Source organism: Macaca mulatta, chromosome 14 (assembly GCF_049350105.2).
Source record: "Macaca mulatta isolate MMU2019108-1 chromosome 14, T2T-MMU8v2.0, whole genome shotgun sequence".
Classification (NCBI taxonomy): domain Eukaryota; kingdom Metazoa; phylum Chordata; class Mammalia; order Primates; family Cercopithecidae; genus Macaca; species Macaca mulatta.
In genome coordinates this window covers 94,496,972-94,522,261 of record NC_133419.1, presented here as the reverse complement: position 1 = coordinate 94,522,261, position 25,290 = coordinate 94,496,972, and the positions used below count along the sequence as shown (strand labels likewise).

General features: G+C 38.5%; 1 protein-coding gene across 10 annotated transcripts in view; it reads right to left on the bottom strand.

Moving 5' to 3' along the window:
* CEP295 (centrosomal protein 295) overlaps positions 1 to 21,082 on the bottom strand; it is a 70,768-nt gene extending 49,686 nt beyond the window's left edge. For 8 of the 10 annotated variants that reach the window (XM_015115471.3, XM_015115472.3, XM_015115474.3 and 5 more), the window contains exons 1-7: positions 20,994 to 21,082; positions 16,085 to 16,218; positions 15,102 to 15,302; positions 13,881 to 14,005; positions 13,052 to 13,145; positions 7,069 to 7,164; positions 2,769 to 2,909 (exon numbers count right to left, since the gene is read on the bottom strand). In XM_015115471.3, coding sequence (XP_014970957.3) covers positions 2,769 to 2,909; positions 7,069 to 7,164; positions 13,052 to 13,145; positions 13,881 to 14,005; positions 15,102 to 15,302; positions 16,085 to 16,207 — 780 coding nt within the window. In that variant the 5' untranslated portion in view covers positions 16,208 to 16,218; positions 20,994 to 21,082. Of the gene's footprint in view, positions 1 to 2,768; positions 2,910 to 7,068; positions 7,165 to 13,051; positions 13,146 to 13,880; positions 14,006 to 15,101; positions 15,303 to 16,084; positions 16,219 to 20,993 lie in introns of those variants that run through there. The other 2 variants (XM_015115475.3, XM_077964207.1) reach the window with 2 other exon arrangements.
* Between the last annotated feature and the right edge of the window lie 4,208 nt (positions 21,083 to 25,290).

Genomic DNA, 25,290 nt, shown 5'->3' with positions numbered 1-25,290 from the left:
GAACATTAAGCCTACTATAACATAGAGAAATCCTGCATTGAAAAAGTGGTAATGGGCCGGGCACAGTGCCTCATGCCTGTAATCCCAGCACTCTGGGAGGCCGAGGCAGGCAGATCACCTGAGGTCAGGAGTTTGATAACAGCCTGGCCAATATGGCGAAATCCCGTCTCTACTAAAAATACAAAAATTAGCCGGGCGTGATGGCACGTGCCTGAAATACCAGCTACTTGGGAGACTGGGGCGGGAGAATCGTTTTAACCTGTGAGGCAGAAGTTGCAGTGGGCCAAGATTGTGCCACTGAACTCCACTCTGGGCAACAGAGTGAGACTCTTTATTAAAAAATAAATAAAAATAAATTAAAAAGTGATAACATATATACATTACTTATTCTTTTCTAAAGTTTTAACTATTTTGTCTTTTCAGGATGAATTTTTTTTGCCATGCCCTGAAAAAGAATAAAATTATAAATGAACTTATTTCATTTATACTGATTCTAATTATCTAAAGTTATTTGAGTAAGTATACTATTTTAGCTCATTGCAAGCTAGCATTTTTTTTTTGGATTATTTATAACAATGACCCCTATCACTAACATTTACTGAGCTTATGAAATTCCAGGTACATTTCTAAAGGCTTTACTAAACTCATTTAATCCTCACAAAACAGATGATCAGGAGAGGTGTGGCAGGGGAGGTTAAAAAACAAAAAACAAAAAACAAAAAAAATCCAGCCAGGCTTGGTGGCCTACACCTGTAATCCCAGCACTTTGGGAGGCCAAGGCAGGCAGATCGTTTGAGGTCAGGAGTTCCAGCCTGACCAACATGGTGAAACCTTATCTCTACTAAAAATACCAAAAAATTGGGCCGGGCACAGTGGCTCATGCCTGTAATCCCAGCAATTTGGGAGGCTGGGGCAGGCGGATCATGAGGTCAGGAGATAGAGACCATCCCTGGCTAAGATGGTGAAACTCCATCTCTACTAAAAATACAAAAATTAGTCAAGTGTGGTGGCGTGTGCCTGTAGTCCCAGCTACTCGGGAGGCCAAGGCAGGAGAATCGCTTGACCCCGGGAGGTGGAGGTTGCAGTGAGCCAAGATCATACCACTGCACTCCAGCCTGGGCGGCAGAGCAAGACTCTGTCTCAAAAAAAAAAATTAGCTGTGTGTGGTGTCGCGTGCCTGTAGTCCCAGCTACTCAGGAGGCTGAGGCGGGAGAATTGCTAGAATCTGGAAGGTGGAGGTTGCAGTGAGCCAAGATCCCGCCACTGCACTCCAGCCTGGGTGACAGAGTGAGACTCCATCTCAAAAAAAACACATGAAACAGAACTCAGAGAGTTTAACTAATCTGCCTGAGATCAAACAGCTGACTGGTGAAGGAGAGAGATAAATCCTGGCAGAATGACTGTGGAGCCCACTTGCTTTACTACTAAACACTACTGCTTTTATGGAAGAATCTGTTCAATTTATGACTGCTTTTTGTGTCTGTTTTACTATAGGTTTAAACCTTAGATGGGGAGAATTACTGATAACAATTCAGACATTCAGTTATTTTAATCATAATTCACTCCTAGTTTATAAAAGCTAAAAATTTAAGGGAGAAGCTCATGATTTAGTTCAAACTATAAAAATAAACTTTCGTAAGAAAATTTAATTTCCAATGCATTTTTAAGAAGTACTTAAAAACTTATTCCTAACATGGGTATTTAAAACATCCAAATGCATTAGTCAAATTCAGAAAATAAAATCAGACTTCTAATAAGATGAATCAGTTTTATGCAATCCTCCCAACTCAGCCTTCTTGGGAAATGAGGTGCCAGGCTACAATACAGTCCCAAACTGGGACTGACTGTATTGACTCTGTAGTCCCAGGTCACCATGCCTGGCTAATTTTTGAATTTTTGGTAAAGACAGGGTTTCGCCTTGTTGCCCAGCCTGGTCTTGAACTCCTAGGCTCAAGCGCTTTGGCCTCCCAAAATGTTGGGATGACAGGCATGAGCTACCTTGACTGGACTTGACAGTCACTTCTTAAATTTTTTTTGAGACAGGGTCTCACTCTGTGGCCCAGGCTGGCATCCAGTGGTGTGGTGTGATCTCAGCTCAAAGCAATCTCCTTGTCCCGGGCTCAGGTGATCCTCCTCCCACCTTGGCCTCCGGAGTAGCTGGGACTACAGCCGCGTACCACCACGCCTGGGTAATTTTTCTGTTTTAAGTAGAGACGGGGTTTCTCCACGTTGCCCAAGCTGGTCTTAAACTTCTGGGCCTACACGATCCGCCTGGCTTGACATCACATAGTGCTGAGATTATAGGCATAAGCTACCATGCGTGGCCTATGGTCACTTTTTAAAAGCTGCGGTAGCAAGGATCATGACTTTATTTTTGAAACAACATTCTACAAAACCAGAAAGTGCCTTGCTCAATGCATATTTAATGAACTGAATCCTCAAATTTATAGAGCACATATGCTACCTAAATAATTAAATTAGGAAAGTGATTTTTTTCCCAGGTTGTTTTTGGACATATTGAAATATTAAACTTTTAATAAATTCATTAGTAAAATTTTTAGAACAGCAATACACTGGGAGAATAGCTTAACCCAATCAGAACTTGAAATGGGAGGGCAAAGAAAGTTGGGAAACTTGAAATTATATGAATCAGAGACTATATTGAACACCCACCCTTCCCACCTTTCTTTGAGCTCATTCACTAATCAGTCCTGCAATGCTATTAGTAAGTCCATCAGTAATGGTCACGGGTAGAATTTAAGTCTTACTTGAGCCAAATGCATCTTCTTCATTGCTTGGAATCCCCGTACATGTGCCTTTTCAAACCGTTCCATTCTCTCTTGTGCTGCCTGTTTTTGTAGCTCTTCCAATCGTTTAGCTTCCTCTTCAGCAGCCAAATGAGCATCTGGCTAGCAGTCATTAAAAAATTTTAGGCAAGAGTTTTAAAGTGTGAGAAAAGCAATAACTAAAAAACAAAACAACCTTGAAATCATGTTTTCTACATATATAAAATTAAATATAAGAAGAGTTATATTTTAAAATTCCCACAATTATCAACGGCATGTATCTATGAAAGTGATCAAATTGTTAGTATAAAGTTTTATGAGTTACTCATTTTAAACCAGATTAGGTTATACTCCTCCAAACATATTTCTCCATCACTTTGTAAGAAAAGAAATCTCTTGCTGGGCGTGGTGGCTCATGCCTGTGATTCCAGCACTTTGGGAGGCTGAGGTGGACGGATCACCTGAGGTCAGACTGTCCAACACGGTGAAACTCTGTCTCTACTAAAAATAGAAAAATTAGCCAGGCATGGTGGTTGGGCACCTAAAATCCCAGCTACTCAGGAGGCTGAGGCAGGAGAATTGCTTGAGCTCGGGAGGCAGAGGTTGCAGTAAGCTAAGATTGTACCACTGCACTCCAGCCTGGGCGACAGGACAAGACTCCGTCTCAAACATAAAAAAAAAAAAGAAAACCTCAGGCCGGGCGCGGTGGCTCAAGCCTGTAATCCCAGCACTTTGGGAGGCCGAGACGGGTGGATCACGAGGTCAGGAGATCAAGACCATCCTGGCTAACACGGTGAAACCCCGTCTCTACTAAAAAATACAAAAAACTAGCCCGGCGAGGTGGCGGGCGCCTGTAGTCCCAGCTACTCGGGAGGCTGAGGCAGGAGAATGGCCTGAACCCGGGAGGCAGAGCTTGCAGTGAGCTGAGATCCGGCCACTGCACTCTAGCCTGGGCGACAGAGCGAGACTCTGTCTCAAAAAATAAAAAAAATAAATAAAAAATAATAAAAAAAAGGAAACCTCATTAAAATGACAGTATTGAAAGGTAAATACCCATAAATCTCATTAACATAAATAACACAAAAAAGAGAAAGGGGCACAGAGTCTGGATTTACTTTTTTTTTTTTTTAAAGAGATGAGGTCTTGCTATGTTCACCAGGCTGGTCTCAAGCAATCCTCCCATCTCGGCCTCCAAAAGTGCTGAGATTACAGGAGTAAGCTACCACATCCAGCCTGGATTTACTTTTATTATCTGAATATTCACTTTCAAGTATAGGTAAATATTCTAAATGTAACCAGCAGTAAAAGTCTTTTTCTGTCTTTTGTATGTTGAAATTCTGCCAGCCAGTTGCAACAATTAATGACGACCAAGAAAGCTGTTAACTTCAAGTGTAAGATTATTAAAAATTCTCAAATGGTGAGATAAATAGGTAAAGAGATTGACGGTTAATAAATTAACAAGGAGTACACTGGCCAAACAAATTTATCAAAAATATATCCTCTTTGAGCCACTAAATATTCATGCAAAACTAAATAACATCAGGCAAGACAAAAAAAGTTAGATTAAATCAAAATTATAATCTCTAGAAGTATTTAGTATATCAATATGTATATTAAATAAAATAACCTCTGAGAACAATATTTCAATCCATTTCAGCCATGAGGTTTTCAAGAAAAAAGTTGTTTATGAATTCTTCACATCTCTTGAAGATAAATTAAAAGCAGTATGTCAATTTTGGTAAACCAAAATTTTAAAGAAAGGAAAAATTTCAAAATAGCATACAACATGAATGATAAATATCAGCTCAGATATAGAAAGTCATATAAAGGATATGAATAAAGGGTCAGAGAAAAAGTTAGGGACCACAAACATATTTTGTTCTTATTGATCATACTTCAAAACAAGATTTGTAATACAGCTTTAGGAAGACAATCCCCTATAGATTTGTGTCAATGTAATTAAAAACATAACCATAAATCTGGTTGAAATAATGTTAGATTCTATTTTCAGTATTTGAAAATCAAAGATATATGAATGATAAATGCTATTAATAAATACATTTCTGCATTTTGCACATCAGATATTTGGACAGAAATCTTTTTAGATATAATAGAGCATGGAAAATCGATGATGAATTTAACTGATTCAGCTGCACTTTTCTGCAGACATTTCTGGGTCTCACCACAAACAATATAGTGAATCTGACTCAAGAAATATTTTCAGAATGCAACATTCATTTGAAAAAAGTGCTATGTAACTGTCACTGACAAAGAATAGACATGATGAAGGCTATGAATAAGTAATGTAGGACTTTTAAGCATATGATGTTTTGTTTAGTTGTGTGTAGAGGTAGCGAATGTAACAAAACAAAATGTAGACAACTACTGCCTGTAAGTAGGACTACAGCAGGTCACTTTCATAATTCTTCTTCAGCCAAAGATATATATTATGACATACAAGAGATTTTGGAATTACTTTATCAGGATGTTAAAAACACACACACATAGGACAAGACTCTGTCTCAAACATAAAAAAAAAGGAAACCTCAGGCCGGGCGCGGTGGCTCAAGCCTGTAATCCCAGCACACACACACACAATAGCAGCTCTTATGTGCTAAAAAGTCTGACTGAACAAATGAAAGTTTGTTTGCAGAAAGCTGCTAAAGAAAAATACCCAAACATATATGCCAAGAGTGCAAATATTTTTTATATGATACCTGCTATAAAGATCATATCGTTCTCCTCCAGGGAAGATGCTAAAATTATTGTGCATGTGAGCTGAGTGCAGATGAAAATTGAGGTAATTTTATCTTGAAAGCCAAACACATTAATCATCACATTTTAAATCCAAGGTTTAAGGACAGATTTTTCCTAAGTGATGGAGTAAAGCAGCAAATAAAAGAAAATATTCGAATAAGAAGGGGTACAGTAATAAATCTATTTCTGGAAATATTCAGAAATCATATCTCCAAACTACACAAAGCTTTAGTTTGTGGGACCACTTTCATAAAACTGTTAGAAATAAAATTTGTTTGTGGTCCCTAACTTTTTTCTAACCCTTTATCATTGTAACTACTGATCTAATTTTTAAGTCCAAAATTGAAAAGGAGGTAGGTCTTCTAGTTACTATCAAAAAAGAAAGCTTATGGATATTAATTTAATACCAGCAGCACCCTATGCTGATGGAGTTAGGTAAAAAAATAATTCATCATCAATCTTAGTTAAAAGGTAACATCTTTTTAATATCACAAAAATGCAGTGAATAGTACAGCATTTAGCAACAAATTGAAGTTATTGTTCCTACATTATAATGTTGAAAATGAAATAATACTTTACAATTTTAAATAAATCTCAGATTTACTCTTGCATCTTAGAAGTTCATTCTGTGATATTCATTTTAGTTCTTAACTGAATATTGCTTTTAATACCTGCTATTAAGCAGTCAACCAAAATGTGTATTTGTTGCATTCTAAATGCCACAGGAATGCTATAAAATTTATTTTCCTAGTAGCCAAATATATTCAACATGAAAAAAATTAAAACCCCCAGTGACACAGAGAAATAGCAATTATAATAACAATATATCATTTGTTACTCTTAAGACTGGCAATAAGTTTTAAAACACAATATTCCGTGCAGACAAGGTTATGGTAAGGTGGCCATTCTCCTATGTTGTTGATGCTTTTAAAAAGCAATTTAATGATCTGTATCAAATGTTACACAGTTTGGAGCCAATACTTTCTCTTTTAGGAATTTATATATAATCAGAGATGTGGATAAAAATGTGCAAGATAATGATTACTTACAGAAGCAAAAAATAATGATTAAATAAATGGTACGATGAAATATTAAGTGGCTACTAAAAATCATGTTTGAAAAGTATGTATATGTTTATATTTAAATAAAAGTTATAATGAATTTATTAAAACATTAACCATATTCCACTTTGATGACAGAACTGGTGTTTTCCCAATAGTTTACACTTATGTGTATAGTTTCAAATTTTTCACAAATAGCATGTAATATTATATGATTAAAAAAAGCTTTAAAATCTGTTATTTTAAAATATAACCAATTAAATAGCCAACTAGTTTCTTTAATTCATATTAAACCATCATATGCCTGACATAAAAATTCAAAGCATTTAAAAGGTTTTTCATTATTATTACCAATTGTACAAATTTTGAAATCTGGGAACACCATAATATAATTAAGATATAATTCAATTCAATGCACACAGAAATAATAAATTGAGGGCATGAAGAAACAGTAAGTCAATCACCTGTTTTGTGTCTGTCTCTCTACTCACAAAAGTGTGAAGATGGTGGTAGGTAGAACTATTGGTTTTGACTGCAGAAATTCTTTTTACTTCAATGTTCTGGAAACAAGAACATAAAAAAATAGGTTAAAAGCATTAATTTTCACTTAAAGCTGAATCCAATGCAAAAAAAGTTATTTTGTATTTTATTGAGTTCTCCGCATCCAAAACATGCTAAAATCTGCTCATAATGAAATCAAATTTTTAGTTAAATTACTTCAAATTTTAATAAAAGTACCAGACTCATCAGTATTTCAAATCATCTTCAAGGCGTCGCTAACTAATCAATGTGCTTTATTCATCTCAATTTTTAAGTTATTTATAGAGAAATTTCATCTTTAAATCTCCTGAATATAGAAGGGCTTATAGGCCATCAAGTGAAATGAAAATCATTTCATTATATTTATAAGAAAACAACATGCCTCATTATGTCCTTTTCCATATCTAATCACAAAAATTCTACTGTAGTTCACACCAGTCTTATTTTCTCAATGTTTAATGATGTATTTTGAGTTTTGTTCCTGAAACACTTGCCAATATATTTAAATTACACTTATTCCAGAACAAAACAACTCTCAGAAGAATGACAGTAAACTACCTTCCCCCTTCTCTTTCCTGTATTTTGTAGTAAAGGCAGATTCAACCCATCACAACCTATCACACACTGATGTTAATTAATTAACTAAACTGACAATATTAAGTGCCTACTATGTGTTAAACATTACACAAGGCATTGTGAACGACAATGAGAAGTAAAATAAAAGAATGGCTGCTGGCTTCAAGGAGCTCACAGTAACAGTTCTAACAACTAGAAGTTCTAACAATTACACATAAGTTAAATAATAAACCATGCATTTTACAGATAACATGATAAAAACAATATCCAGAAAGAAATGCTAACACTTCTGCTGGATGTCTTCTGTATTATATCCTAGTAGTGAAAAGTTAGCAAAGTCCCTCAACTTTTCTGTCCCTCAGCTTCCTTAAGAAAAGTGGATTTATAGCTATTGCTATACCATATGATCATTGTGACAATTACTGTGAGAATCAATTAATGTATAAAAAGCATTTTTAATTTTTTTAAGGCCTGTTGACAAGGCCAGAGTACAGAGGCATGGCCATAGCTCACTGCAACTCCTGGGCTCAAGTGATCCTTACGCTTCAGCCTAACATAGCTAGGACTACAGGCATGTACCATCATGCCTGGCTAATTCAATGACATCACGAATGCAACACAGGTTGGGAGGGAGAAAAGTTTAAATAAGAATAGGTTCAGAATTAACCAGTTTTAGCTATAACATATATGAATGTGGAATGAGGAGGAGGACTCAAGTGAAAAGAAACAATATAAAAGACAAAAAGGGGCTGGGCGCGGTGGCTCACACCTGTAATCCCAGCACTTTGGGAGGCCGAGGCAGGTGGATCACTTGAGGTCAGGAGTTCGAGACCAGCCTAGCCAACATGGTTAAAACTCCATTTCTACTAAAAATACAAAAATTAGCCAGGCATGGTAGCACACACCTGTAATCCCTGCTGCTAGGGAGGCTGAGGCAAGATAACTACTTGAACCAGGGGTCAGAGGCTGCAATGATGCAAAAATGAGCCAAAAGTGTGCCAAGTGTGCCACTGCACTCCAACCTGGGTGACAGAGCAAGACTCTGTCTCAAAACAAACAAACAAAAAACAAACACACACACAAAAAGAAGGGGGGATTAAGAAAATCCAAGTAAAAGTGAACAGGCTAATGTAAGCAGAATTATTTGAGTAGTTTTTAAGAACTTTTTTCTTATCTGAGAAACTTTCTCTTATCTGAGAACTTATTTCTTACCTGAGTAGCTTTTAACAAGTTTTTTAAGAACAGAGCACAGTATTAGCGCTGTTAAAAAGCTGCGGCCAGGCGTTGTGGCTCACACCCGTAATCCCAGCACCTTGGGAGGCCAAGGCAGGCAGATCACTTGATGTCAGGAGTTTGAGACCAGCCTGGTCAACATGCAGAAACCCCTTTTCTACTAGAAATCAACAATTAGCCGGGCATGGTAGCACACACTTGTAATCCCAGCTACTTGGGAGGCTGAGGCAGGAGAATCACTTGAACCCAGGAGGCAAAGGTTGCAGTGAGCCGATCTTACACCACTGCACTCCAGCCTGGGTGACAGAGTACGACTCTGTCTCAAAAAATAAAAATAAAAAAAAGCTGCACAGGTGATAAATGTACAGCCAAAGTTGAGAATTACCTAGACCAGTCAGAAGATAACTAATTGGCAAGCACCTGGAAATACATCCAGGTATGTACAACAGAGGACCTTATTCAGGGTCTTATCATTCAGGTAAAGAATTAAACTGACCACTAATGAAAACATTAACTAGCATATAGATACACATATACATATATATATATGAGACAGGGTCTTGCTATGTTTCCCAGGCTGGTCTTGAACTCCTGGGCTCAAGGAATCCGCCCACCTCAGCCTCCTAAGTAGCTGGGATTAAAGGCAAGTGCCACCACACCCAACTTTAACTAGTTAATATTAAAGTTCAGTAAGAAACTGGTCACAAAACAAAAATTCAGACATGGTAGTACACATTAGAATGCTTCACTCTACAAAGAATCTTAGTAGCTGTTAAATCAATGCCTTGAAAAAAATAAACCATAGGACTCTTGACAAGGAAGAACTCTGAAGAAAACAAGTCTCTAAAATTATGTAATTTGATATACAAATGTGATTCAGTTTACACATTTTAAAGCACCAGTATTTCCAGAGTAAAGGCAATTATGTATAGATTGAATTTGGAATCCTCCCAAAATTGGGATCACAATTTGAGATTTCGATTACTATGAATCCTTATTGATTATAACAGGATTTCCAATGAATTGCACCTAAGTTTTTAGTGAAATCAGTCCTTAGCCTGGCAGAATTAGGATGATCTGTTAATAATTTAATCACTCAATTTACTTCCCGTGTTCTATCTTCCAGCCTTAGTTTTGCTCCACACTAACTATTTCTAGCTTTATCTACCCAAGTACAGGACAAAACCAGCTTTCTACACTGGAGTAGCTGACACTGGCTCATGCAGCAATGGAAAACAAGAAAAAAAAATGCCAGGCACTGTGGCACATGCCTGTAGTCACAGCTACTCAGGAAGCAGAAGCAGGAGGATTGCTTTAGCTCAGGAGTTCAAGGCTGCAGTGAGCTATGATGGTGCTGGTGAAGAGTCACTGCACTCTCACCTGGGAAACACAGTGAGATCCTGTCTCAAACAACAACAACAAAAAAGGTATAAGCAAGGGAAGAATAAAACAAAGCTCATTTTTCTCTTGCATCTGGTATAGATATATGAGAAGTCTTCATGGCATCTCAGGGTTTTCAATACAAACTTCATTCTTTAACAGACCTATGAAAAGACTGTGGTTGTTTACATTTCTAGACTTTAGTACATAAGTAGTTAACTTTAACAGTTAGCAAGAACTCTGAAGAAGTATATTCATGGGAAGCTAAGTGTCGCAGTAAAAAGATCATGAGTTTTATAGAATTTGACGTTGACATAAACTCTGGTTCTCGCACTTACCTATTAAAGGACTTTGGTTACGTTACTTAAACTCTGACCTTCAATTTTCATCATTTGTTACATGGAAATATCTAACATGCAGGGCTAATGTGATTAAATTAGATACGAATAAAAAAACCTGACACAATTAAATTCTTATGTACACAAGAAGTATCAATTCTCTTCACCATGTAAACAGCTCTCTCAAAAAATAATATTTTCTTAAATTAACTAAGGAAATACCTTGGTTTGAGAAGACTAAATAGTCTAGGTTTATTTCCTCAGGCTTCTCAGCATTTATATTTTTATCTGCTTGAAGAAACAGTGATACAGATGCATCTATATCCTGTGTATGTGACACAGTGTTCTTATATGGTGCATTTCCCTGGCCCCCAAATACCCCACAGCCTAGTTTTTCCCAAACCACAATCCTGTCCCTCCCTTCTATGTGATAAATTCACAACCATCTCAAGACATTCAGAAACACTGCCTTATCCCAAATACCTTTATAGGCTTGGGTAATGGATTTTTCTAAAATAATGCCTTTTAGTGAAACAAGAATGCAGTCACCCAGATCTTATTTATAAGTACCATTTCTCCACTAAAAAGAATCAGGGGTCTTTGGAGATACCAGATACGGGACAGAGTAAATTAAGCCAAGGTCATTTGCTGAGCCACAGAGCAAGGAAATGCTCATGGAGTCACGGGGATGCAAGAAACAACTTCAAGACTCTCCTGCTGACCAAATTTCAGATATTACAAACATCAGTGAGAAGAAAAACAATAATGACTACAATTGAACTATGTAATATTGAGTAATAAACCTCCACAAGTTAACAGTGATAGTCACAAAAGAGAAAGGAAAAAAAAAAGCCCATTTACCACCAATGGCATTGATTATTACACCAACTCTTCACTCTGAAAACTGGCAGAGGGAAAAATGAGGAATATGTCCTGTTTTCTTAAAAGGAACTAGGCTGGGTGCAGTGGCTCACACCTGTAATCCTAGCACTTTGGAAGGCTGAGGTGGGTGGATCATCTGAGGTCAGGAGTTCGAGACCAGCCTGGCCAACATGGTGAAACCTCGTCTCTACTAAAAACACAAAAAGTAGCTGGGCATGGTGGCGGGTGCCTATAATCCCAGCTACCTAGGAGGCTGAGGCAGGAGAATCGCTAGAACCCGGGAGGTGGAGGCTGCAGTGAGCCAAGACTGCACCACTGCATTCCAGCCTGGGTAACAGAGTAAGACTCTGTCTCAAAAGAAAAAAAGAACTAAATAGTTCATGCCCACTGATATAATTCATGCTTGTCAAAGCACTTACCGAGTTTTGTTTGCTTTTTATAAATTTTTGACTTTGGCTTGTTATAAATACTAAGAATTAGTACAAAGATAATCAAAAGGCATCATGGATAATATATTGCCTGGCTTTTATCGTGTCACTTTGTACTGAGGGAGTGACTGAAATACGACTTTTACGTCTCAATTTTGTTGGATCAAATGTTACACGGTAGATAGCTCAACGTAAAAACGCAGGAAGTCTGACAAACTGAAAGGCCTAAGAAGTGAATATCTGCTACTTACGTTTATACAGATTATACTTGTATGTACAACTATATTAAAAATACATCCTTGTATTTGTGGGTTTACTTCTACTTAATTTTTCAGGTAAAAATAACTAGGTAATTTTGACAATCATCCAAATAGCCATTTCAATAACTGTAACAAGCTAATGTGGAGAACAAATATTTTGAAAATTTTCTGCTTTAATTATTTTTTTAAAACAAGCTTCAAATCACAAAAGCACACATTTTACTCCCATAAAAAATAGATCCCTCTTTGTAATTTATAACATTGTTTTCCTCTTTTCTTTTTAAAAATCACACCTGGATACTTTATAATCTTATGCATATTTATTAACTTAACTGAAACTTAATTTATCTGTAAAATATCGACCATTTAAAATAAGCCAAACTCAGAGTGTAGGAAAGTCTAGAGGACAAATAGTCTAGTTTTTTCCCCCAATAAATAAATAAAGGGTATTTTTTCAAAAGGCAGAATTATTAAAAGTTTTTTCGAAACCAAAACCATTATAGTTTTCTAAACAACAAAATTTTTTTGATATCATTGAGGAAGGGTGAACAAATACTGGGTATTAAATAATACTGGAAACAATATTAGTATTATACTAAGAAAAAAGTCCTTATACATCAGAGATACACACTAAAGTATTTACAGGTGAAATGATATCTAGAATTATTTTAAAATACTTGATATATTCCTGTAAAAGTTTTTAATTGTACAAGACGACTTGTACAATTAAGTGGTAGTCATTCTGACCTCCAGTGAATTATAACAGTAAAGAAGAATCATGACCTAGTTCCTCTTAATACTTGAACTCACCTCAAAAAGAGTTGGAGGAGGAGGTGGCAGACTTGTAATTTTGGCTGATCTCTCTTTTTCCACAAGCAGTGCTTCCTTTCGAGCTTTTATATGCCTTAAGAAACAAGAGATATCATCAATTAATCTACCAGTGATAATATTACAGTACAACTCTCTGGGTTAAAAATATACAAGTCATAGGCTCAAGAAATCCTCTAGTCTGATTCTACAGCCTCAGTAAGCTTTACATGTGTAAAGAGTCTGTACACATGTTAAGAAAATGTTTAGAAATTGAGAGAGGCCTATCTAAAGACAGAAAGCTCTATGGTGGGGACCAACCCAAGAAACTTACAATGTTCTTTAGAGTGAAAAAAAACCCAGAAATTTTGTTAAAAATGGCCATTGCTAACTAGTAACAGGGCCCTTAATTTTTTACTTTCCTTCACTCATATTTCCTGTGAATGGCCCTTTAATTTTTACAACATGCAAAAAATACTGATGACTTCCAGAGTCTACAACCTTTTTTAATGTTATTAATCACATCAATTTTTATTTCATGTTTACATCAGAGACAGACATTGGTTAACATGCATTCTGAACTAGCCATACATTTCTTCAGAAACTTAGTAACTGCTGCTGAACTCAAACTACAACTAGAAAAGAAAGCTCATTAGTTATTATGTTCACCTAAGCAAATCACTCCCTCCCCAGCATTATTTTTAAATCGTTTAACAAATGCAATGAATATGCTACTGTGATGTTTAATATTTGCTTACACCGTATCCTATGTATCCTCTACTTTCAACCATGTTAGTTTCAGTTGAGATTATAGTAAAAATTATTACTTTACCAGGTTTTTTGTTTCATTAATATTTCTTTTTTATTTTTCTGTACTTTCAGGGCTTCTTTATGCCTCAAATCTGCTTTTCTTTTCCTTTCTGCTGCCTGCTGTGCCAGAGCATCCAAATCAGGTTCCTAAAAATATACATTACTTAAAATGTCATGTTAAACAAGAATAACAGAAATGTATCTTGTATGATGTCAGAAGTGATTTATCAATTTTGTCATCTTCTGTCTACAAACTATAGCAGTGTTTCCCAGAGCATGATAACAGCACCACTGATGATATGCCATATTAGGGGGGACAAACACAAACATTTTAATGTAAAGTTAATGCAATCAATTAACCTATTATTACAAAAATATAAATAGGATATCGAACTACTAAGGACATGGTTAAAGTAAGTAATAAAAGAGTCCATCTAAATTAAAATGTCAAATATATAGTGATATGGGTAGTTTCCCAATAAGGGCAAAAATTGTGAACATAGTATTCAAATGACAGAGGTTTGGGAAACACTGCACTAAGGCACGAAGTGAATGTGGCACACATAAAACCACAAAAATCTGAGTCAGAACTTAACGGCTATTACTAAAAACACAGGCTAAAACCAAGCACCATGAAACAGACTGCCACAATCTTTAAGATAGTTTCTTCCTCACTAGTTGTTATCAAAGATTTACTTTTTTTGTAATTAGCCTGTTTATTGTATGTGACTGATTCTGGGACTGTAGTATTTCCACATCATAAATCACAATAAATCAAAATAATGGGGCAGACTTACCATGAGTTTCTGAAAGTCATCAAAAAATGTTTGCTATTAGTAAATGAAATCCAAATGTATATACATTCAAACCACATGTTTAAGGGAAATATACTGAAATGAGAAATCTGAATTCGCCCCACCAAATCTCTCTAAAATGCCTGAGATGGACAACAACTTCTGATTCAGAAGATTATTATTTCCCCAGATAGAGGAGTACTGGAAGAGAATAATGCTAATTTAAACATCATAGGAAGACCAATTTTGTTTGACATGGATTTTACTTGAAATAACTCTTAGTAAGAAATGAGCCTATTATTCACAAATTCCATTAAATTTATAAAAAAAGCTCAAGCTGCCCCAAAGAAATTCAATACATGAAAATGTTATCAGAAAAGCATTCAACAACTATAATTTACTTTTGACTAATATTACTGCCACAACTGGGTAGTCAAATAAGATCTCACATTTTCTTTGGCCTGTCGATGTCCCTCTCCCATACTTCTCAAACTTGCCAAATACAGTTTTTCCAAGTTCTGTATTTTCTGAGTTTGTGATTCTTCCCATTCTGCCCTTAGCTCCTCTGCCAAACGTGTAAATTGTTGATTTCTCCTCTGTTTTATGTCTTCTCTTATCTGTAAGGCGATATCTCTTTCTTGTTCTCGAACCTAAAGAATGCGTATTTAACAGGTTATATGAAAGGAAGTTCACTTAAACTTTTTTGAAAAGCTATTTGGAAACAGGAACTCAAATGAATTCTCTTAAGTCTGTCAACTCTCCTTGATACTCATCTTGTATTAGATAAGGACTATTTAAAGCAGAAAATCTGAGTGAATGTACAAAAAGTAAAAATCTCAAGACTATATCTAATGTCTCCTAACTGATAGCTTTTATTCAGCACCCACTCCCAAAAGGACTGCCATTATCACTCTAATAACCTATAAAAGCTAAAGTGATAAATATGATTCAACAAAATCTATAGCCCAGAGTATAGATAGAGCCAGGTGAGAACTCCATTTCTGTTGTACATCATCTCTGATTCTAGACAGAACGGTACCTGAAACATACTTCACCAAGACTTTAAAAACACTTCTAGAAAACGGTTATCTACAATTTCCTGATAAATTTGTTTCAGCAGCTAATAATCTTTCCAATTAGTGTTCTTCAGTCATTTAAGCTTCCTGTTATCAATTAGACCATTTTTAAAAAAGATAAAGAGCAATTTTCAATATTTGAGTCAAATAATACCTATCTTCCAACTCTTCTACAATCTGCTTACCATCTCAGCCTGTTTTTCAAGTGTTCCAAAACTAGTTAATACCGAAGAACCAGGGCTCTTGCATACCCAGACGAGGTTTTTAAATATAACATTTAGAACATTCTAATGTAAAAGAATACAAGTAATTTGAGGAAGAAAGGAATTTAAAACTTTATTCCAAATAAGTCATACCTGTAGCAATCTTAGTTTTCGTCTTCTTTCATAATCTTCCTTCAAAATGAAGGCTTCCTCATTAGGACTCAATCTCAGCTTGCGAGCATTCACAACTTTTCTTTTCATTTCTGTGTACTTCATGTATGACAACTCTGAATTTAAAAAGGAAAATGTTTATAAAAATAATGTAACATTAAAATAGGGCAGCAAAGATTAGAATTTTGTTGTTTTGTTTTTTTTTTGAGACAGTCTCGCTCTGTCATCCAGGTTGGAGTGCAGTGGTATGATCTCAGCTTACTGTAACCTCTGCCTCCCGCTTTCAAGCAATTCTCATGCCTCAGCCTCCAGGGTAGCTGGGATTACAGGTGCCCGCCACCATGCCTGGCTAATTTTTGTATTTTTAGTAGAGATGGGATTTCACCATGTTGGCCAGGATGGCTCGAACTTCTGGCCTCCAGTGATCCACCTGCCTCGGCTTTCCAAAGTGCTGGGATTACAGGCATGAGCCACCATGTCTGGCGGGAATAATTTTTAAAATTCGTGTTCATATTTTTGATATTTAAAGGTTTATATACATGCAAGGAAAATTTGAGTAAATGAAGTCCAACTTATTTACAAACAGCAATTATAAATTCACACTTAGATCAGTGATACTCAGAAGGGTGGGAACGGGGAAATGAAGACTGAATCAGAATTACTCAGGAAAGTTTTCTCCCGTCTATAGCAGATTGTCTACCTTGCGTATCTGGACCTGACTTATTGCTGGGTAGCATTTCCAGAGGTTACTGAGCTTAAATGTGAAAAAGCACAAAGACCTAAAAAGATGTTAGCATAGAATAAATGTTTTCAAAACTACAATTTGATACTTTAGAACTTTTATAACTTGTTCATAACTAGCAAAGTTGCTACAATTTCAAGGGTTCTTCGTTCCTAGATTCAGCTCCCAGTCTACTGTATATAACTTGATCACCAAGCGTCATTGTTGCCTCATGAAATCACATCAATCCCATGTTCTATATTCTACAGTAAACAATTCTTCAATAATTATAGTGATGCAAGTTTTACATGAATGACCTGCTCGGCGGTATCAAGTGTTTAGGTTTCCAGATCTATTATTCTTTTCCTTTTTTTTTTGAGATGGAGTCTCATTCTGTTGCCCAGGTTGGAGTGCAATGATACGATCTCGGCTCACCACAACCTCTGTCTCCTGAGTTCAAGTGATTCTCCTGCCTCAGCCTCCTGAGTAGCTGGGATTACAGGCATGCGCCACCACACCCAACTAATTTTTGTATTTTTAGCAGAGACAGGATTTTACCATGTTGGCCAGGCTGGCCTCGAACTCCTGACCTAAAGTGATCCACCTGCCTCGGCCTCCCCAATTACTGGGATTATAGGTATGAGCCACCACGCCCGGCCCAGATCTATTCTTCTGTTGCTACTGTTCACACCCGGTGTTCTCTCTCTCCTCCCTAGGTTATAACATGCTTCTTTTTGGGGGAACGAGACAGAAAGAAATGGAATAAATATGAGAATCTATAGTTCTATAATCTGAATACCCACCTCAGGTAATTCTGATATTAACTGGCTCCCATTACTGCCATTTCCAAAAAATTAGACACTTTACATCAGTACACGACCATTTTATCTGAGACAAGTCAACATTTCTCAGGTCTCCCTCACAACGACCAGGCAGGCAATCTGTTACTGAATATTTACATCTTTCTGAAGCTGGCTTAAGCCCTCCTTCTTCTACGAAGCTGTCCTCTGATAATTCCTGTTCCAATTTCCCACTCCTGATTTGCCCACCTCTAATACATTATTACCTGTACATTCAGATGTGGACAAATTTTATGGTGTCTTGGTATTATCTCCTGTAGTTTTTCACAAATTACAGTTTGCTCTTTCTAGTTAGATTCCTAACAACTGAAGGACAGTGGTTATGGGTTTTTTAATAAAAATTTTAATATTCAATTAAATTTAATAAATAACTACCAGGTAATATTTCACATACTATGGATGGACAATGTTTTCAACCAGGTGTAAACACAATGGGGCTAGGAGACTGTGGGGTTACCTAACAGGGACTAATACCTTTCCAGTGACTTCTCCATCAGAATGTAAGCTCATGAGGGCAGAATGGACTTATTCACCATTTTATGTCCATAGCCTAAAAACAGTGTCTCGCCCACAGGTAGTTACTTCAGTAAGTGTGTTGATTGACTGAATGACTCAATAAGTTAATTCATGTAAAGTGCTACAGAGCTATACGTAATCATCACTATCTTCAATAAGACTCTAATGCCAAAAAGGAGGAACTGCTTGCATTAAAAAATCTTTTAATGCATCCTACTCATCTAATATTCACACGGCTTTGGTAAAGGTAACTAAAGTACTGATTATATTTTTCATGCTATACATGAAGCAACAAGGTCTCTTGGGTTAAAGGACTTTCCCTGAGTCACAACATCTAGTGGAAGAGCCAAGGGAAGAATCTGGTTTCCTTATTCCAAATGGCTCCTAACTTTCCAACACACAAAAACGTGGAGTGGCGAAAATTTTATTTAAGCTGTGGTTGAGAGTGAGACTTTAAAAAACAGAAAAGAATTTAACAAAGAAGAAAAAGGAACAAGATTAATCCTCACAATGTATCTTTATTATTTTGTCTGAAGGTCTAAGAATTCACTCATATTTAAATAATTAAGACTAATTCCTAATGAATCTCATAGACATAATATCACTGAATTTTTAAAAAGCCAGACGCAAAAGAGTACAATAAAATTGATTTATATAAAGTTCAAAAACAAGCAGAACTAATCCATGAGAGGTAAAAATAAAGTTGCCTTACTGGAGGTTACTGACTCGGAGATGGCACAAAGAAGCTTGCTGGGGTACTGAAAATATTCTATATTTTGATCTGTATGATGGTTTACACAGGTGTATACGTATGTAAAAATTCCTCAAATGGTATACCCAGATTTGTGTGTTTTATTCTTCTACTTTAATATATGAGGAAAAAACCCTAATATTTCAGATTTTGAATATTCATTACTTCATCTCAGAGGATTATCGAAAAACATACATACATTTTATTATTTTTAAGCTCCTAAAATGCGATAGAATAACTGTTTCCTCTTGTGTATAATTTTTAAATTTTTAAAACTTTTTATTTGGAAATTTCAGGCTTAGAATTCCCATTTGCCCTTTCAAAATCTGAATATTAACACTGGCACAATATTTTTTACAGTATTCAATTTCTGTCAATTATCACACTAATGTCTGTTTTCTGGACCAGGAGCCAATCCAAGGATAACACATTGCATTTGTTGCTGTATAACTGTGGGTCATCTAAAAAGCAGATGCTAAGATGGGAGTCAACCTGCAAATATTTTCAGACTTCAATGTAAGTCTGACACTGAACGGAGGGAAGTAACAATGGGTAGACCCCTCTTAGCCATGCACTATAAGAAAGGTTCAGCAAGACCTGTGGGAGATCCTCAGGAACAGGCCTGCCACTGTCAGTGGCTAGGAGCAGCCCATGGGAAGCATGGCCTCAGTGCAAATGGAGATTTCAGAATGCAGGGGATTAAGATATGTGAGTTACATTCTCATAATGCCAACGTTATTATGTCTCCCTTGATCTGGGACAGTTTCTCAGTTTGTCTTCAAGACCTTGTCATTTTTGAAAATACTGGCCAAGTACTTTGTTGAATGTCCCTCCATTTAGATTTGTCTAATATTCTATGATTAAACTGAGGTTATGTATTTTTTGGCAAGAACACCACAGAATTGATTACGCACCTTTCTCAGTGCACTGCTATCAAGAGGTAAATGATGCTGAATTTTGGTCACTTGGTTAAGATAATGTCCACCAAGTTTCTCCTCTGTAGTTATTACTTTTCCTTTATAAGTATCTCATGAAGACAGAGTGGAGGCTACAGAAACACGCTTTTCATCATACTTTTGCCCAATGACTTTAGTGTCCACTGATGACTTGTCTGAAACAACTACTGTTGTGTTTACCAAATAGTATTATTTCCATTATTCCTTCTACAATTATCAATCGGAGTCCTGCTGTAAGGAAGTTTTCCCTGCTGCCCCATTTACTTGTTTATTAATTATTTATTCTTAGTAACACGGATTTTTAAATTCTACATTTTATTACTATCCAACATTGAAGATGATACTATTTATCTCGCAAGATGTCGTCCTGAGGATTAAATGGCTCCTGGTACATAGTAATCACAAAATTAACACTAAACTTGGAAGATCTGGGTTCAAGACCCAACACTGACACTCATTAGCAGGAAGATACTAGCCAAGTCATTTAAGTCGCTTTGTTCTCGTTTTCTTAAACTGTATAAAGGGAATAATAATATCTGCCCCAACAGGTTTGTTCCGACGTGATTTAGCGTGAAGTCTTCAAATACACTCTAAGTATTAAGGACTCAAAAGTTCACCATTGTTTTAAAAGCTGAGTTTGGGACACGATTGAATAACTGAGAGATTAATGTGGCAAACACCAAAAGAGAGCGCGCTCTCTGCATGAAACGATTCCAGGGAAGGCTCTTAACAACTACCAGGTGGCAGGCCATGGCCGCGGGTGATCTGGGGGAAGCGCCCCTCCCCCGGCACGGAAGCGCCGGGACAGGAGAGGCTGCGGGGAAGCTCGCGCGACCAGACCCTAGGAGAGCGCGCAAAGCCTCTCGCACTGAGCTGCCGGGTCTGGACAGGACACTCCTTACAGCCGCCAGCCCGACCGCGGGCAGGGCCCACGGCCTGCGGAGCCTAAGAAACGCCGGCCGTACCTGCGTTCGCAACAAGGCGCCTTCCTGGGATCCCCTTCCTTCGGAGCACAATCCCAGCTCCTGGGCCTCGGGGAGCCGCGCTCCTACGGGGCGACTGGGAAGCCGGCGCGTCCATCACTCACCTGAGAACCCGGAGCCTGGACACAGTAACCGCAGCTCAGAGCCAGCCGGCCTGGTAAGCTCCTGCCCATCAGCTGCCCAGCAGCCGTTTCTGCGCCTGCGGGAGAGCCATCGCCGAGCCGCCGTCACTTCCGTCATTCAAACCGCCCGCCAATGGCGGGACTAAACCGCGGGAATAGGCCCGGTCCCGCCTTCCTCGGGGGCAGCCTGGAAGGCCGCGCGGTGTTAAAACCCTGCGCCCCGCGCACGCGCACAGGCACGCGTCAGTCCCAGCCTGCGTAGGGGCCCATTATTTGTCACACGTGTTGGGCTTTGACGTTTTCTCCCCTGGGCCGCTCTCGGTGACTCGCGCCTGTAATCCCAGCACTTTGGGAGGCCGAGGCGGGGGGGATCACTTGAGCCCAAGAGTTCAAGACCAAGTCCTTTTAAAAACATGGTGAAGGCCGGGCGTGGTGGCTCACGCCTGTAGTCTCAGCACTTTGGGAGGCTGAGGCGGGCGGATCACAAGGTCAGGAGATCGAGACCATCCTGGCTAAGACGGTGAAACCCTGTCTCTGCTAAAAATGCAAAAAAAAAAAAAAAATTAGCCGGGCGTGGTGGCAGGCGCCTGTAGTCCCAGCTACTTGGGAGGCTGAGGCAGGAGAATGGCGTGAACCCAGGAGGCGGAGGTTGTAGTGAGCCGAGATCGAGATCGCGCCACTGCATTCCAGCCTGGGCGACAGAGACTCCGTCTCAAAAAACCAAAAAAACCATGGTGAAACCTCATCTTTACAAAAAATACAGCAACAACAAAAATTAGCCAGGCGTGGTGGTGGGCGCCTGTAATCCTAGCTACTGGGGAGGCTGAGGCAGGAGAATCTCTTGAACCCAGGAGGCGGAGGTTGCAGTGAGCCGAGATCTCGCCAGTACTGCACTCCAGCCTGGGCGACAGAGCCAAAGCCTGCCTTAAAAAGTGCAGAGCCATGAGGGTGACTTTTGTTTTAAGGCCCCATCATGAAGGTATCTTGGGATATGCATCCTTTTCTGTACTGACTACAGAATTCATTGGTACTATTATGTGCAGTTAATGTCTTATAGCTTTCATTTAAGGCCTCCAGCTCATAACAACAATGAACCTTTATGTTACTCTGTGCCTCCAGAGGTCCAGCGCACGGAGAGCACCTCACGGATTTATCTGCTGTAAATAACCAATAATCAGGTGATGAGCACAGGTTAATATTTATTGAGTATCTGTTATGTGCGGAGTACATTATGTTAGGTGCAGGGGAGACAAGGGTGAATGGATTACGATGCCTGTACTAGATTTTGCAGTCTGGGTCATGGGGGTTAAACATATCAGGAATCGAAGGATTAAAAATGGGGGATGGGGATGGGAAGTTGCTGACATGATCAGATCTGGCTGCACTGTGGAGAAAAGGTCAGAGGGAGTGAAGACAGAAGGCCGGATACTACTGCAGGAAGTGAAAGAGAATAGCAGTGAGAATGGAGAGAAGTGGGTAGATTGAATAGGAAGCCAGACATCAGGAATTGGTGGTTACCTGGTTATGGGAGGCAAAAGAGGAGAAAACAAGGGTGATGCTCAAGTCCCAGATACCTAGCACCTGGGTAGATAGTGATAACATCCTCCTGGAACACACAGGAAGAGAACCAGGAGGGAGAAGTAATGAGTTACACTTTGAATATTTTGAATTTGAGCTGTTTATGAGATATCTAGACAAAGGATGCATTTCAGAAACTTAGCACACAAAATTAGCAGTACTTGACAAACAATTGCATGTGAGATTGAGAGAAATGGGAAAGTGAAGTTAATTTCATACGCCACTAGCTTGGGTAGCAGTGTTGATTCTTGATTGTAAAGGGAGAAATCAAAAATGGGAGTTAAGTGGGCAAGGTGATGAGCCAAGCTCTGTGTATATTGAACTTCATGTGCCTGTAGAACATCCAGTGATGTACTATAAGCAGATGAATACATTGGTAGATACCCCACAGAAAGAACTAGGCTAAGCATAAAGGAATTTCCTTGTTATATGAGTAATAACAAAAGCCAGCAGAATGGATGAGATCACTTAGGGAGAATTTGCAGAGTGAGAAGAGCAATGAGCAAAGAACCAAACTCTGAGGAACACCAAAACTTAAAGGGATGGAGTTGGAGGAAGGAACTGTCAAGTACGGGAAGAAATAATGTGATTCCATCTCAGATTTACAGATCAGGATACTGAGTTGCAGAGAGGTTCAGCAACTTGGCCAAGGGCACATTTAAGTCAAGGGTGAACCAGGACTAGAATTCACGTTTCCCTCCCAAATATTAGAGTTCTTCTCAGCGTCTCTCCCCGTTTCCTGTCACATTTATCTTGAAGAATAATTATATTCATTTTAAACATTTTTCAGCATCCTCCATATAGACACAGAGATACTCTTCCACACCCAATAAAACATGTGCATATTATTTCATGCCTTGGGCTAAGTTTAGGGCCTGGACATGGGTTCCTGCACATGCTGCCCCATGGCACTTAGGAGTTCTTATTGAAATGAGCTGTTTATAGGGCTCTCTATTGATTACATTCTAAGTTCCTTGAGAACGAGGAGTGCACTTTGTTCAGTTGCCTGGCATAAATGAACAAAGCTGAATAGATGAACAAATTATATGCTTTACTTCCTCAACCTGCATCCTGGGCAGAAATTCTACACTTGGAGATTTTGAATCGAGGCTTGTTCTGTTTTTAATAGAAGGCAGTGAGGAATCAAAGCCCTAGTGGGCTTAGAGTCAGAGCATCTGGCTTAGCATTACCACAGATACTTTGTAGCCATGGGACCTTGATCAATTGCTGCCAACCAAACCAACCTGGAATGTCCAACATGGGTCACTTACTATGGCTGGCAGTTGATATTGGCTGGCAGCTGAGAGCTCAGCTGGAACTGTTGACTGGAGTGTCCACTCACGTGGACATCTCTATGTAGATTGGACATCTCACTCCATGGTGGCTGGTTTGGAGAGGCAGCATCTTAAGAGTGACCGTTCGCAGAGAAAGAAAGTGGAAACTGCAAGTCCTTTAAACGGTGAGGCAGAGAATGAGTTGTAGTAAGTTGTACCACATTTTATGGGTTAAGTAACATGGAGCCAGCCCAGATTCAAGTGACAGGGAAATGAACTCCGTCTCTCAATGCAGGCAGTGACAAAGAATTTGTAGCCATCTTAATCCACCACTATTTCTTAGTAATACTTCATCTCCCCTCTCTATAGGGTGGTTGTGAGACTCAAAAGGCATGAATCATATGAGAGCACTTTGTAAACTCTAGAGGGGTATACACATACTAGGTAGTTTAGCAGTTATTTTATTTTTTTTTCTGTCCAGCACCTTTCTCTCCTCCTCTGGTACAGACCCAGACCTCTAGGCCACAGGTAGGCATGTGACAGACTGGACAAATCGCAGTTCTTGTTTCCATTGCCATTGTGACCAACGGAGGTTTGGGTGCATGACCTAATCGGGGCAATCAGAGTATTTCACAGGAATTGGCATTGGAGACAGCAGAGACAAATATTTTCCTCTCTGGGCTCATGTTATGAGGGAAACCTGGAGCTTTCCCAGGTGGTCCCCCACAAGCTGGTCTGAGAGAATGAATGTGACAGCAAGGAGCGCAGAGAGAGAATTCGGATAGTGTTCAAGTCCCTGGATCTAGCCATCCCTGAGGTCAGTATGCCTGCCTATTCTGTAGCAAACTGGTAGCAGCCATTCAATCTTTTACTGAAGCTGCTTTGAATGAGAATTTCTATTTTTTTTGCAAGTTAAGAAGGACTGTAGATTTTTATTTAAATTCTCATAGACAAACAAATTTGGATGTCTTGGGAGATAGTATAGAATAATGTTTAAGATCTTGGCTGAGCGCAGTGGCTCACACCTATAATCCCAGCACTTTGGAAGGCTGACGCAGGAAGATTGTTTGAGCCCAGGAGTTTGAGACCAACCTGGGAAACATAGGGAGACTCAATCTCTACAAAAATATTTAAAAATTAGCCGGGTATGGTGGTATGCACCTGTAGTCCCAGCTATTTGGGAGACTGAGGTGGGAGGATAGCTTGAGCCGAGGAGGTCAAGGCGGCAGTGAGCTGTGATTGGGCCACTGCAGAAAGTAAAGTTTGGGCAACTGAGTGAGACTCTGTCTGAAAAATAAAAATGTTACATAGAGTTCTTCCAATTGGATTTAAATTTCTGGCTAACTCTGTGACTTTGTGCTAGTTACTGGACTTCTTTAAAAGTCTGTTTCCTCATCTCTTAAAGAGATGAAGTAAAAGTACTCAAA